This window comes from Mus pahari, chromosome 4 (genome assembly GCF_900095145.1).
Source record: "Mus pahari chromosome 4, PAHARI_EIJ_v1.1, whole genome shotgun sequence".
Classification (NCBI taxonomy): domain Eukaryota; kingdom Metazoa; phylum Chordata; class Mammalia; order Rodentia; family Muridae; genus Mus; species Mus pahari.
This window is the reverse complement of record NC_034593.1, coordinates 44958087-44972152: the sequence shown is the minus strand read 5'-3', so window position 1 is coordinate 44972152 and position 14066 is coordinate 44958087. Positions and strand designations below refer to the sequence as shown.

Sequence of the window (14066 nt, the reverse complement as noted above, 5' to 3'; positions counted from 1 at the left end):
TATATATATATATATATATATATATATATATATATATACACATATACATATGAATGACTTTAAGGAGAATTGATGAAAGATGCACACTGAATGATTGTGGGGAGGATGTGGAAAGACATGACAGGAAGATCCAAAGATGGCAGTTGAGATTGTAAACTGATTGCTTGGCCTTATAAACAGCGACCACACCTCAGTGTGTCTTTTGAAGAAGGTGGCAGCCTACAGAATAGATATGAGAGTTAAACCATGGGTAGAAGAACAGATGAGTTAGGAGTGGGTGGGTCACCCAGAGAAAACCCTGGTCAGGGTCAGTGACAGTGTGAGTGGGCACGAGAGGAGCATCTCTCTGTACCATGCTCACACTTCTGTCCTGGATAACTGGGCAGATACTGAGACGGTGAGGATGGAATTAAGTTTTAGATGTTCCTGAACTATCTGAGTAAGCTGGAGTTGGTGGGGCTCAGCAGAGATATTGCTGGCTACACAGTCTGTGACCATCAACCTCGGGAAGGTGGCCGAAGCTCTCGTAGTAGAGGAAATCGCATAAATGAACAGAGAAGTGGGGAAAGTTAAGGAGAAACCAGGGGAGAATCCCATCATGTACAACAGTGAAAAAGAGAAAACCAAGTGTGGCATCATGGGAGATGGTGAAAACACACCATGCAGCGGATGGAGCTGAACGTTACGTAAACCAAGACACATGCGGACGTTTTACGTTCAACCCTGATCTTCATCATCTGCTGCTTCAGCCGTGAGTCCAATCCACATCCATAGGGCAGTTTCGCTGCTCTGATCACTATGGCAAGAAAATGGAACCAACCTAGTCGTCCAGCAACAGATACACGAAAAGTGAGAGTCTGCTGCATCCTTAAAATGGAACAGTATTCAGCGCCAAAGAGAAGGGAAACCACAGAATTAGCAGAAAGAAATGGATTTAGAAAGTATCATATTAAGGGAGGTTACCCACTCTGAGAAAAAAAAATGGCATGTTTCTCTTCACATGGGAATCCATTCTGTCATGTATACATGTATATCTGTAAACAGAAGTCTGTGTGGGTATGGCATGGATGAGGAAAGAACAGGAGCCACTAGTGCTTGTGCATGAGAAGGGATGTAAATCAAGTAAAGCCATGAGCCCTGAAAGGATGCAACACTGACTGCTTCCTGGTTGTGACACTTCCTAACTTCTTGGTTTCCTGCAGCAGTGTCGCTCGCTCGGTGAGAGCAGAAAACCCAAAGCCAAGTGCCACCGCTTCAGGATGGCTACTCTGCATAGTTCACCGAGCGCTGTAGACTTTGGGTCTAGGAAAAGGCCATGGTAATCTCTCTGCATGGTCTCTTTCTTCCTTCCTTCTTCCCTTCCCTTCCCTTCCCTTCCCTTCCCTTCCCTTCCCTTCCCTTCCCTTCCCTTCCCTTCCCTTCCCTTCCCTTCCCTTCCCTTCCCTTCCCTTCCCTCCCCTCCCCTCCCCTTCACTTCCCTCTCCTTTTCCAATTTACAAGTTTATTACAATAAAGTGATTTAAAAAAAAATACATCTTTAGTGCTCTTCAAAATATTGTCAATTTAATCCCTTTATGATTTCAATTATGGTGTGGTGAGAACTGAGGATAGATATCTTTTTCAAGTGCGATGTCTCTCATTTGGAAAGATGCTCCCGGGTGACCCTTGCTGTGACCTTGATCCTGCACGTCTCTGGGCTCTCTGAACTCTGCTTTTAGATGGAGGCTTTTCTCACAGAATTCTAACCATGGTGGTGCCCGATTTTGAAACTAGCAGCACCCTTTCTTTTTTGTGTGTTCTAAAACATTTAAAATGTAGTTCGTGGACTAAGGAGATTATTCAGTCAGTGGCGCCTGAGTTCTATTCCAAAAATCTACAGAGGACAACAAAATATTTAGGCACATAACTACTTGCAATCCCAGCAGTCCAGAGTTAAATGGGTCCCTGGGTTCTCGGTGGCCAGCTTCACCTCCTGGGTGTGCACCAGGCCAGTGAGACATCCTGTCTCAAAGCAAGGTGGATAGTACCCAAGGTTCTCCTCCATATACACGTACACACACAGGTGCACATGTATTGACACAAACATGGAAACAGACAAAGGTAGTTTACAGCAACACACGTTACAATGTTCAGTCTGTGATTAAATGATCTTCTCTCCCATTTCTTTTTCAGCTGCAAGAGACTGTGAAGAGGAAGTTGGAAGGGGCCCGATCGCCACTAAATGGGGACCAGCAGAATGGCGCTTGCGATGGGAGCTTCTCGCCAACCAGCAAGCGCATCCGAAAGGATCTTGGCACGGGGCTGGAAGCCATCAACAATCTGCCCAACAACATGCCCCTGACGTCAGCATCTCCCCTTCACCAACTTGACCTCAAGCCTCCGCTGCCCTTGCAGAACAGCGCTGCTCACACCCCTGGGCTTCTGGAAGATCTGAGTAAGAACGGCAGGCTCCCTGTCAATGGCTGTGGGGATCTGGAGGATAGCTTTGCTATCTTGCAGAACAAGGACCTCAAACAGGAGCCTCTTGACGACCCCGCCGGCATAGACACATCAGAGACATCCCTTTCGAATCAGAACAAGCTGTTCTCTGACATTAACCTGAATGACCAAGAGTGGCAAGAACTAATAGACGAACTGGCCAACACGGTTCCAGAAGACGACATCCAGGACCTGTTCAATGAAGACTTTGAAGAGAAGAAGGAGCAGGAGTTCTCACAGACAGCCATGGAGCCGCCACTCTCCCAGGAGAGCGTGAGTGTGAAGAGCGATGCCTCTCACTCTCCTTTTGCCCACGTCTCTCTGGGATCGCCTCAGGCCAGACCCTCATCTTCTGGTCCTCCCTTTTCCACTGTCTCCACAGGCACTAACTTGCCATCCGTGGCCAACACTCCCGTGGCTCCAAACCCTGCCAGCTCGCCAGCTAACTGTGCTGTCCAGTCCCCCCAGACTCCAACCCAAGCCCACACCCCAGGTCAAGCCCCACCTCGGCCTGGCAATGGCTATCTCCTTAATCCAGTCTCTGTGGCCGTATCTGGTTCAGGGTCGGGCTCTGTGGCTGTGCCCAGCTCTGACATGTCCCCAGCGGAGCAGCTCAAACAGATGGCTGCCCAGCAACAACAGAGGGCAAAACTCATGCAGCAGAAGCAACAACAGCAGCAACAACAACAGCAGCAGCAGCAGCAGCAACAGCAGCAGCACTCAAATCAGACTTCAAGTTGGTCTCCCTTAGGGCCTCCGTCAAGTCCATATGGAACAGCTTTTGCTTCAGAAAAACCAAATAGCCCAATGATGTATCCCCAAGCCTTTAACAACCAAAACACTATAGTGCCTGCAATGGCAAACAGCCTGCAGAAGACGACCATGAACAACTACCTCCCTTCCAATCACATGAATATGATCAGTCAGCAGCCAAATAACTTGGGTACAAACTCCTTAAACAAACAGCACAATATTCTCACCTATGGCAACACTAAGCCTCTGACCCATTTTAATGCGGACTTGAGTCCGAGAATGACGCCCCCTATGGCCAACCCCAACAAAACCCCCTTGATGCCCTACATCCAGCAGCCTCCGCAGCCGCAGCCGCCCCAGCCGCAGCAGCCGCCCCAGCAGCAGCCTCCGCCTCCCCCGCAGCTGCAGGCTCCCAGGGCGCACCTGAGCGAGGACCAGAAACGCATGCTTCTCATTAAGCAGAAAGGAGTGATGAACCCATCCATGGCCTATGCAGCGCTTCCTGCCCACGGTCAGGTGAGTGAGAAGTGGGGCATGCTGGGAGCCATTTTCCCCTGCATGCCGGGCTGTCCTGAATGTAGGATGGGCACCAGGGTTGGCCCGGAGTGGGGCCTGATAACCACCAGAAATCCTCCCTTGTATATCTTGCTACGGTTTCTTGTTAGAGTAGCCCAATAAGTGTATCCTGCACACGAATGCCTAAGAATCCAACATCCCATTTCTGTCTACAGCCAAGGAATTTTAAAAGTATGTCAAATTATCTTTGTGAGAAAGGCAGGCTGCAGAAGGCACGTGACCCAATATGGCACACCTCTGCAGTTTTCCCTCCGGTTCGTCAGCCGGGGGTTGATAGGAGGGCAGAGTGCCACCAACCACCATTTTATACCATTTGGCCGAATGCTGCTGTCTTAACAGGTTATCAATGATGGAAAATCTGACCCTTGGTTTCTATAAATCAGAGAGTTTCCCGTAATTTTGGAATGGAGAGTGGGACCTATAAGGCCATTCTATGTTTAAACATTTGGCATTTTACCTACAACAGTTAGATATCTCTATCACATGACCTTGAAGTACAGGGATCACGTGGCGTTCGCCGGATTTTAGGAAGCTTTGCTCATGAATGTGCCCATGTAGCCTTACAAGGAGGTCTTATCTCTCGCATTCTTTCTGTGTAGTTTGGGGGATGTCAAACAATGGGCAGCTGTCAGTTGGAAGTAAATATGTGTCTTTGCCTAGGCTGGCCAGTGGGGGATAATACCCAGGGGTACTTGAGACAGGATGAGACAGGAGTGGGGAGAGGGAGGAAGAGAGAGAGAGAGAGAGAGAGAAAGAGAGAGAGAGAGAGAGAGAGAGAGAGAGAGAGAGAGAGAGAGAGAGAGAGAGAGAGCCCTTACAGTGACTCCCTCCAACGCAGATGAATTCATAGATATGTGTCGGTCTCTTTACTTTTCGTTCCTATTCTGTATGCCGCCCTTGTGAAATCCGGTGTCCACAAACAGATGCATCAGGAGAAGTGAAGTAATAGGTAGATCTTCTCTCACCCGGTAACTAGGCAACTTTGCATCTTGCGACTCCCACAGCGCCCCCACTCCACTCACCCCACCCTCATTCCCTACCCCATCCCCAGGCTGCCTGGAAGCCACAGGGCCAGGAGGTGGTACTGACCTGCTCAGACAGGCCTGAGCTCTGTGCCTTTATCCTTGCCCTTCCCGGTTGTCCAACCCCCAAACCCCACAGCGCTCTCTTGTCTCCGCATGCCAGCGAGATTTAAAGAAGCCCTGTTGGAATAAATAAAAGCATGGCTTGCTTTGACATCAGCTCTGATCGGGAGTTAGTAGGAAACATATTTAGAATGAGGACTTGGATATTTTATAATAACTTCATTAAAATATAGAAATATATATCAATGGAAATGCAACCTTTTGCACACTTTAGCACTAAGTTCAGAAGCAAGCAAAATTAGAGGTGACGATACACAAGGTCGCTTGTGGGGGCCCAGATGCATCACGAGGCTTTTGGGATTGCATGCTGTCAAATGATCCGTTGTTAATCTTAATACAAATTATGCTTCTACTCAGGCTGTCTTTATGCCAGTATTTCTTCTGAGCCAGACCCAAGATGATTAATTCCAACTCATAGGTTCTGCAGACATGGGCTGTGATGGTACACGCATCCACCCCCCCCCAACACACACACACACACACACACACACACACATCCTCCTTGCTCTCACTAACCTCTTTCCAATTATGCTAACTAGAAACAAAGTCTTTGCTGGAACATGATTTTTTAAAGGATCTTTTAGGGTCCTAATGTTGCAGGATCTGAGGTCTTTAGCTGCAGAGGTCATGTTTTAAAGGGACCCAGTCAGGTGACGCAGCCCTGGACTTCTATCTTGCATCTCTGAGTTGCTTTGGGGGTGGACAGTGTTCTCTGGCAAGGGCTCATTGGAGCAGTTGCTTCTTGCTTAGCACAGAGCCCAGGCAGGCAGCAAGCAGCGTGCTTTTCTGACGAAGCAGTAACGGCCCACCATTGGAAACAAGGTTCCAGATGCTTACATAAGCATGAGAGTGCCTCTCTACAAATACACCATTTCGTACTTTTATCTGCTTGTGACCCAGCATTTGCATAGCACTGCATGTAGTCACGTGTGCAGGCACAGGGCACACACTTGTGTGAGTTACGGCCAAGACACCAAAAATGTCAGTTCAGGCTGTTTTCTGCCTTGTCAGTGAGAGTGCCGTTTCCCCTTTGCCAAGCCCAAAAGGCCACCATCAGTGCTTAGTTTTAATAAGTGACGTGAGCGATGGAAGCAGTATAACATTGGACATGTTTATTTAAAGAAAGCTACGCAGTTATCATATGGAACACGAGCAGGAACTGAGGTTTGTCCCAGAGACAAATAGGTATGCACTAACTTTCTGAGTATTTTTAAAAGGGAGAAGGGGCCAGACATGATGGGGTATAATGATCATATTGAACAAAGATAATTATTAGTTTATATATTTTTACTTTATATATGTGAGCATCCTCCCTGCATGTCTGTTATGTGAGTGCAATGCCTATGGCAGCCAGAAGAGGGCGATGCATCCCCTGGAACTGGAGTTTCAGATGGTTGTGAGCCGCCATGTGGATGCTGAAGATTCCAGCCTAGATCCTGATGTGGTTAAGAGCAGCATTGCTGCTCCTCAGTGTTACTTTTGATAGTTAAAGATTGAGATCAACAGAAGTATTGTGACAGGTATGTAATATAAATGAAAGTGTGGGGTTAGAGATGATTTCACATATGGAAATGCCCCTAATAATTAAAATAAGTCGCTCCCCAAAACGTTAATGTGTTACAGATTGGCTTATGCTTATCAGTAATGGAGAACGTGGAAGAGCTTCTGAAAACCTTAGGAATGGCACTCTGTTTTATTCTGTTTTATCAATGTTATTTTTCTTTTCACTATTGACCCGGTATTCTATTCTCTTGTAATATACATTCATTCTGACACCAGAAAAAAATATTTTTTAACTAAGGAAAAGTTCCTATTTTTAAAAGTAGAAGTCTACCTTTTCTTTCTTAGAAAAGCAATTTGAGTCAGATTGACTTGCAGGTGAATGGGCTGATGTCAGTAGTCCTGGTCGCTGGTGTGCCTTGGACGTGCATCCTGCTGTGGATAACCCCGGCTTCTCTCCCACACTCTCCCCTCTTCTTATTATACCTCCTCATCCCTACCATCTCTTCTGATTCTTGTAAAGAGCTAAGATTTCAACAGTGAAAATATCACCTTGCTTTTTGCCCATCTTCTCCAGGACACGTTCTTACATTATTTCCTGCGTTATTTCTTTGATCGTGTCTCTTTCCCTGTGTCTCCCACCTTAAAAAAAAAAAAAAAAATTCTGCATCTAGTCGTCATAATTGAACCTCTTGCATCGATGTCTATTTAATATGTATTTCTGAGGTGAAACAACCCAGACTTATTTGCTCTTGTCTGTTATATTTTCCCAATTTTTTGCTGTTTCTCAAGAACAAGATCTCTACCCGCATCTAGTTTTTGCATGGTGCCCAACTCTGTGCCTAAAACTCAAGGCTTTTTAGTAAGCCACTTGATGGAGCTCATCAACATGTGGGCCAGAGAAGTGTTTCCTAGCCGCCTCTGAGGGCCTGGGAGAGCTGGAAAAGCTTGGTGGGCGGGGCGTATCGTGACCTAACAGGGTGCTGGGGAAATTGCTGGGATGGTAGACCCAACCACTGCCTGACAAGGAAACAAAGGCTGGTGGCCCCCAGATGGGCAAGCAGGGACTCAGGCTGACCCAGAGCACAAGTATAATTCCTGCACAAACAAATGTCACAGGTACCGGGAAGGTGATGTTAACGTCTCGCCTGGCGATGGCAGGACTAACTAAGCCATCACTTCTGCTTGTTTAATGCACGTGTCTTCTGTATGTGGCTCTGTGCTGGCCCTAAGCAGGTATGCCTTCTGTTTCCATAGTATTTTTCCAAAACGTGTAAGCTCTGCCAGTATCAACCTGTCCCCTGCAACACCTTGACAGGAAAATCAGACTTGCAGGATTCACAGACATCCTACAGATCTCTTTGAGCGTCCCCAACTTCACAAGTGGAGCCTTTTCCATATCTTTCCTCAAATAGATGCACTGACTTTCCCCGAGAACACATGTACCTAGTTCAGAGAGACAATTCTGTCAGCAGCACCGCCCTCCACAAAGGCAGCCACTTGACGTCATGACGGCACTTTCTTGTGTGTCTCCGTGGACTGCATTTCTCCGTTTACAGCACTACGGTAGAACTGTAAGTCGGAACACACCCTGACTTAAAGCCGTTTCCTCCCGAGCCTGCGGCATTCACATCGTTGAGAAGCCCAGTGACATGTTGGCTATACCATTAACTTTGAGAGCTGCTTTTGGAACCTTTAAGATTTTGTGATCTTAGTTTGGCTTCTTTCCCTCATTAGGTGTAATGCTATGAAATGTATCTGTGCGCGTGTGTGTGCGTGTGCGTGTGCGTGTGTGTGTGTGTGTGTGTGTGTGTGCGCGCGCGTGTGCGTGTGTGTTCCTTGGAGGCCAGAGAAGGCTGTGAAATGTTCTGCTCTTTCTTTCTCCTCCTCATTCCCTTGGGACCAGGTTTCCCACTGAACCTGGAGTTGGTTAGCAAGTCCCTCTGATCCCCCTGCCTCTGCCCTCACAGTGCTGGAGTTACAGGCACGCACAGTCCTGCCTGGACTTTACCTGGATTTGAACTCTGGGCTTCGTGCTCGGGCAGCAGGCACTGACTACTACCAAGCCAATTTCTTACTAAGAAATTTATTTTAACATCTGGTAATATATGTTGCTAATATCCAGGCTTTAAGATAGTTTTAATGCTGCCTCACTTTTTTCTTCTTTTTATTGAACTTCTGGGAACGTCACCCTTCGCATTGTGAGCCTCCTCGATCGCTCTCCGATTCTCATTTCTTTTCTATTTCCCATGTCTTTGTCTTTTTATCCTGTGTTCTATGAGATTTCCTTACCGCTGTCTCCCAACCTTGGTATCAAATACTTCATTTTTAATTTCCACGTCTTCAATTTCTATAAGCTCCTTCTTATTCTCTGGCTTGTCCTTTATAACCGGAGAACACTAATTATCATTTTGAAATGAAGTTTTTTTTTTTTTTTTCTGCTATCTGCTTAGCCTGTTTCTCTGAGGCAGCTTTTTCTGTGTGGGCCTTTCAGGCTGCTCCTATAGCAGAATCTTTTCCTTAACCATCTGTTTAGGAGTGCGGCAGGGTTCAGGAGAAGACTTGCTCTTCAAGGGATGCCTGGGTTAGAGGCCAGCCAGTTCCCCTGGCTTGGTGTCCAAAGGTGACTTTGCCTTGGGCAGGACACATGAGATTCCTAAGCTCACTGCTGACGTGAGGAGCCAAGCATGGGAAGGGAGTTGGTGCTGCTTGTGTTGGTGACAGTGAGGAGTGTGTCAGTAAGGGCTGGGGACATTTTCACTCACATCCTCTGTTTTCATTTAAAACCGTGGGTGCCAGGGCTCCTGAGTCGGGTGGCTTTGTGTCTGTAGACCTGGGAACCTTTCTTCCTCCATCCTGGGGAAGAGAAGAATCTACCTCTTCAAAGACCTCAGCCAGTCTCCCCGCAGAGACAGTCTAAACAGACACCGTGCCCTTTGGCTATCAGACGGTCCTAAAGGAATATGATCTCATCCTATGGAATGGGAAAGGCTGAACCCCACCCTAGTGTCTGCTAGAGGAGGAAATATTCTCTCCGGAAGAGACTTCAGCACTGTGAACAACTTCCCAGACCACTTTGCAGGACAGATGGACGCTGAGACAAGGCAAGCGAGGGAGACCACACCTTGAACAGGACGGCTTAGCTGTGTGCCTATCTATTGCTCTCTGTTTACATCGGAACCTTACGGACTTGGTTGGTGGGAAAGATGGGTCTCACTGGACTGCCTTCTTCCATTTCCCAATTTGGTCGTGTTGAATAAATCTCCTTTTCCTGATTATTACACTTCCTTATCTTCATTTGGCATATTGAAGATGGGTGGCCAAGCCTTGCTTTTTAGGTCTTTGACCCTAATAACTTCAGCAATGCCCCCTGCCTCCCACCTTGGTCTCTGATCCTGTGTCTTCACACTTTGAGTTCTGCCTCTCCTGCTGTATGATGGGAATGAGCTGTCTCCTGCTGCATGATGGGAATAAGCCCTCTCCTACTGCATGATAGGAATGAGCCCTCTCCTGCTGCTTGATGGGAATAAGGCTTCTCCTACTGCATGATGGGAATGAGCCCTTTCCTGCTGCATGATGGGAATGAGCTCTCTCCTGCTGCATGATGGGAATGAGTTCTCTCCTGCTGCATGATGGGAATAAGCCCTCTCCTGCTGCATGATGGGAATAAGCCCTCTCCTGCTGCATGATGGGAATGAGCTCTCTCCTGCTTCATGATGGGAATGAGCTCTCTCCTGCTGCATGATGGGAATGCGTGCACTCTCTCTGTGCAGCTTTGTTATCTGACTTTCATCTTCCAAAATGCCGTCGACATCCTTGATTTCTCTTGCCCTCTCTCTTCCTCTCTGTTCTTCAATGCTTATATAATGTTCATTTCTTTATCGTCACTGTTCTGAGGCCCTCGAGAATGCCAAGTTCGTCCTAGACTTCTGTAGTGGCTATCAACACCTTTCTGTTTGAATATTAAGTATTGCCTGATATGGAAACTTATTACAGCAAGATTCACATGTTTCCAACATCATGGACATTAACAAAGCAGAATGGTCTTGAACCAAACTCAAGATACTCCTGTGGTGGCAAGTTTCTGATTGTCAACTTGTCACAACCTCAAGTCGAGTGAGAAAAGAGTCTTAGTTGGAGAACTGTCTTGACTTTTTATTGATATAGGAAGGTCCAGACCACTGTAAGCGACTGCCGTTCATAGGTTGAGCCTCAAACTATGTAAGAGTAGAGGACGCTGGCCAAGCAATACGACAGCAAGCAAGCAAGGACCCAGGCATCCATTCTCTCGGCTTTTTATGGTGACTGTGATGCAGTCCCACCTTGACTTCTCCAAGGTAATGGATTGTAAACAGGAACTGAGAGGCAATGAGCTCTTCCTTGCCTGCCTCGTTCCCGGCAGGGACCTTTATCACAGCAACAAAATGAAGCCAGGGTGACTCTGGACACTTTAAGTTTTCCTAGGGGGAGTCTGTTTAAAGTGACAGAACCACCAACGCTGTCCTCCAGCCAGTCGGGGGTAAGACCTCATGATTACATCCACCAGCTCTCTTACAGAATCTTGAAAATATTGACTTACTTCAAGGACTGAAAACGATTTAGGTTCCATGACCCCGACTAAGCCTATGGTATCTGGCGACTCAGGTGCCAGGCAAAGTATTGATGGAGTGTTCATCATTGGCTCAATCCAGGCCTCCCACTTGAGGAAACTGGCGGGTGAAAATGCTCAGAAACCTACGTAGTACAGGAAACCTACGTAGTACAGTTTCTATCAATGGGTAAAATAAAATCATTTCCATACACGTCCTGGAAGATTTTTTTAAAATCCTGATTGACATTCTGTCAGAGTCTGCGAATATGAGACAAAGAGAAAACGGCAAAAAAGAGAAAGTTTGGGAAAAGGAATTAGTTTTATAATAGTACTGTGGAAGACAGTGGTTTTAATTGGTCCTCTGCGAGAATGCTCTTGAAAGGTGCTGTGGGACCAACAGATTCCAACTCATTCAGAGCGCTTATAACCCATAAGCAGGGGCTGTGGAGCATTTATGGACCTAAGAGTCACTGGGGAGGTGTTCAGAATGCAGGTAATCACAGATCTGGATGAGGCCTGGGAATGTGACCTCTAGAGCCCACCCTCCCGCGCACCCCCACCACCACACAACTGCAACCAACTCTGTTGCCATTTTGTAAGGCAGAAATGGTACACAACACCAGAATGCAGCAAAGTGGCCTTTGTTTATTTCATTGTTCAGTATCGAAATTCCCTTCCATATGGCAGTGCATTCGTTACGGAAACACGACCAAGGCTCATGGTTCCTCATGGTTCTGGGAGAGAAGAGTCCTTCAGGCAGCAGGAGAGCCAAGATGCACATCTTGAACCACAAACAGGAAGCAGAGAGAGTAAATTGGCCACGGTGCAAGGCTTTGAATCCTCAAAGCCCAACGCTAGTTTACATACTTCCTCTGGCCAGGTCACATCCCCTAAGCCACCCAAACAGGGCCACCACCTGGGGAACAAGCATTCGGATACCCAGGACTACGAAGGGCATCCTCAAACCACCATAGGCAGTTATCAACCTTATAATATTTTAATTGTGAGTGGAGTGTGTGTGTGTGTGTGTGTGTGTGTGTGTGTGTGTAACATGCAACATTTAGGGAAGCCAGAGCAAAAAGTTTGGTGTCTTCTTCTAGTCCTGCCTGACATGCTGGCTTGAGATAGGGTCTTTCACAGAACCCGAAACTCACCTTTTTGGCTAAGACGGTTAGCCAGGGAACTCCTGAGAGCCTCTTGTCTACTTTCACCAAGACTAAGGGGACAGTCCTGCTCAGCCATGCCTGACGTTTTCTGTGAGTGCTGAGGATTCAAACTCATGTCCTTGGGCTTGCAGGACAGCGTTCTTACCCACTGACCCATCTCCTTGGCCCCTTGTTGAATGTCTTAACAGGATAGAGCATTATGTTTTGCACAGCTCCATCCTCACCCCACCTCTCATAGGAAGAATCCTCCCTCATCTCTCCACGAACGGGTGGCAATTCGTCTTTTTTCCTTAGGACCTTGAGGGTGCTGAGCTACCTTCTCCAGAGTCCGAAGGAACAAAGGCTGGCCGTAGAGTGGATAGTGCCCAGGTCAGAGGCAACCTGAGGCTTATGTAGCACTCTATTGAGGGATCATCCTCAGAGCAAGACTGTTCTCAAATGTCTTGGTAGAGACATGGCTCTAGGTCCCCTATTCTAATGCTTATCAAAGATGGAAGCCAGACAGCTTTCCCAAATGTCCCTGGGTTTTGAAAGTAATGAGATGTGGACGACATGCCCAGTTTCACTTTGCCCTTGACCCTTGGTTCCCTTCCTTCCAAACTGTAATTCTTCAGCACCCTGGGCTCCAGTCCAGGAACCCCTAGGCTATCTCTTGTATTTACAGACGGAAGGGTAGGCCTAGCTTTTCTTCCTAATAGAAGGCTACTAGTCATTAGGTCAACAGAAGAATGGGAACTTGTAAAACTTGACCAATGAACTTTAAAAGCGATGTCTATATCCCATCAGCCAGTGTGCAGCCCCAGAGAGTCCAGTCTGGAAGATAACGTGGGTCCCTTATTAGCACTGGATATCAAGTATACCTGCTGTTTTAGGATTTTTATTGCTGTGATGAAATGCCGCGACCAAATAAGCTTGGGGAGGGAACTGTTTATTTGGCTTACCTATCCTGAATCACAGTCCACTGAGGGAAACCAAGGCAAGAACTCAGACTGGGCAGGAACCTGGAGGCAGGGGCTGATGCAGAGGCCGTGGGAGAGTGTTACTGACTTGCTCTTCATGGCTTGGTCAGCCTGCCTGCCCACCCTCCCTCCCTCCCTCCCTTCCTCTCTCCCTTCCTCCCTCCCTCCCTCCCTCCCTCCTTCCTTCCCTCCCTCCTTCCTAACTTTCTTCCTTGCTTGCTTGCTTTTTCTTCCATTTTTTCCTTTTGCTGAAATAGATTTATTCTCACAAAATATATCCAGTGCGCAGTATGTCCTACCATGTTTCCTCCTGTTCCTACACACGCCACTCCCCATCCAGAGCCACCTGTTCTATCTCTCATTAGAGAACAAACAGGTACCTAAGGGATAGTAATATAAAATATACAAAAATCAACACATCGGGATTGGACAAAACAAACAGACCAAAGGAAAATAGCCCAAGAAAAGGCACAAGAAAGAAATATAAATGCAGAGACCCACTCATTTGCCTCAAGAACACCATAAAGACACTAAACTGAGAGCCATAATATCACACAAAGGACCTATAGGGAAAAGGAGGGTAAATAAAATAAATTTAAAAATAAAATAAGAAATTAAAAAACAGGATTAAAAAAGTCGATTTAAAAAAAGGGAAAAGAAAAGAAAGAAAGCTCTGATGGAACATCATGAGTCAAGGGACCTCCAAAGCCGCCACTGATTTCGGCTTTCTGTTGGTGTGTACTGCTGGGCGTGCACTGCCCTTGAGAGTATTTCTGCTTGCTGTTGGTGTGTACTGCTGGGTGTGCACTGCCCTTGAGAGTATTTCTGCTTGCTGTTGGTGTGTACTGCTGTGCATGCACTGCCCTTGAGAGTATTTCTGCTTTCTGTTGGTGTGTAC

General features: G+C 47.0%; 1 protein-coding gene across 1 annotated transcript in view; it reads left to right on the top strand.

Moving 5' to 3' along the window:
• The window catches only part of Maml3 (mastermind like transcriptional coactivator 3), a 411993-nt gene that overhangs the window by 238476 nt on the left and 159451 nt on the right, over positions 1-14066 (top strand). The window contains exon 2 of the mRNA XM_021196183.2: positions 2173-3747. Within this exon, the coding sequence (XP_021051842.1) occupies positions 2173-3747 (1575 nt within the window). The remainder of the gene's footprint in view (positions 1-2172; positions 3748-14066) is intronic.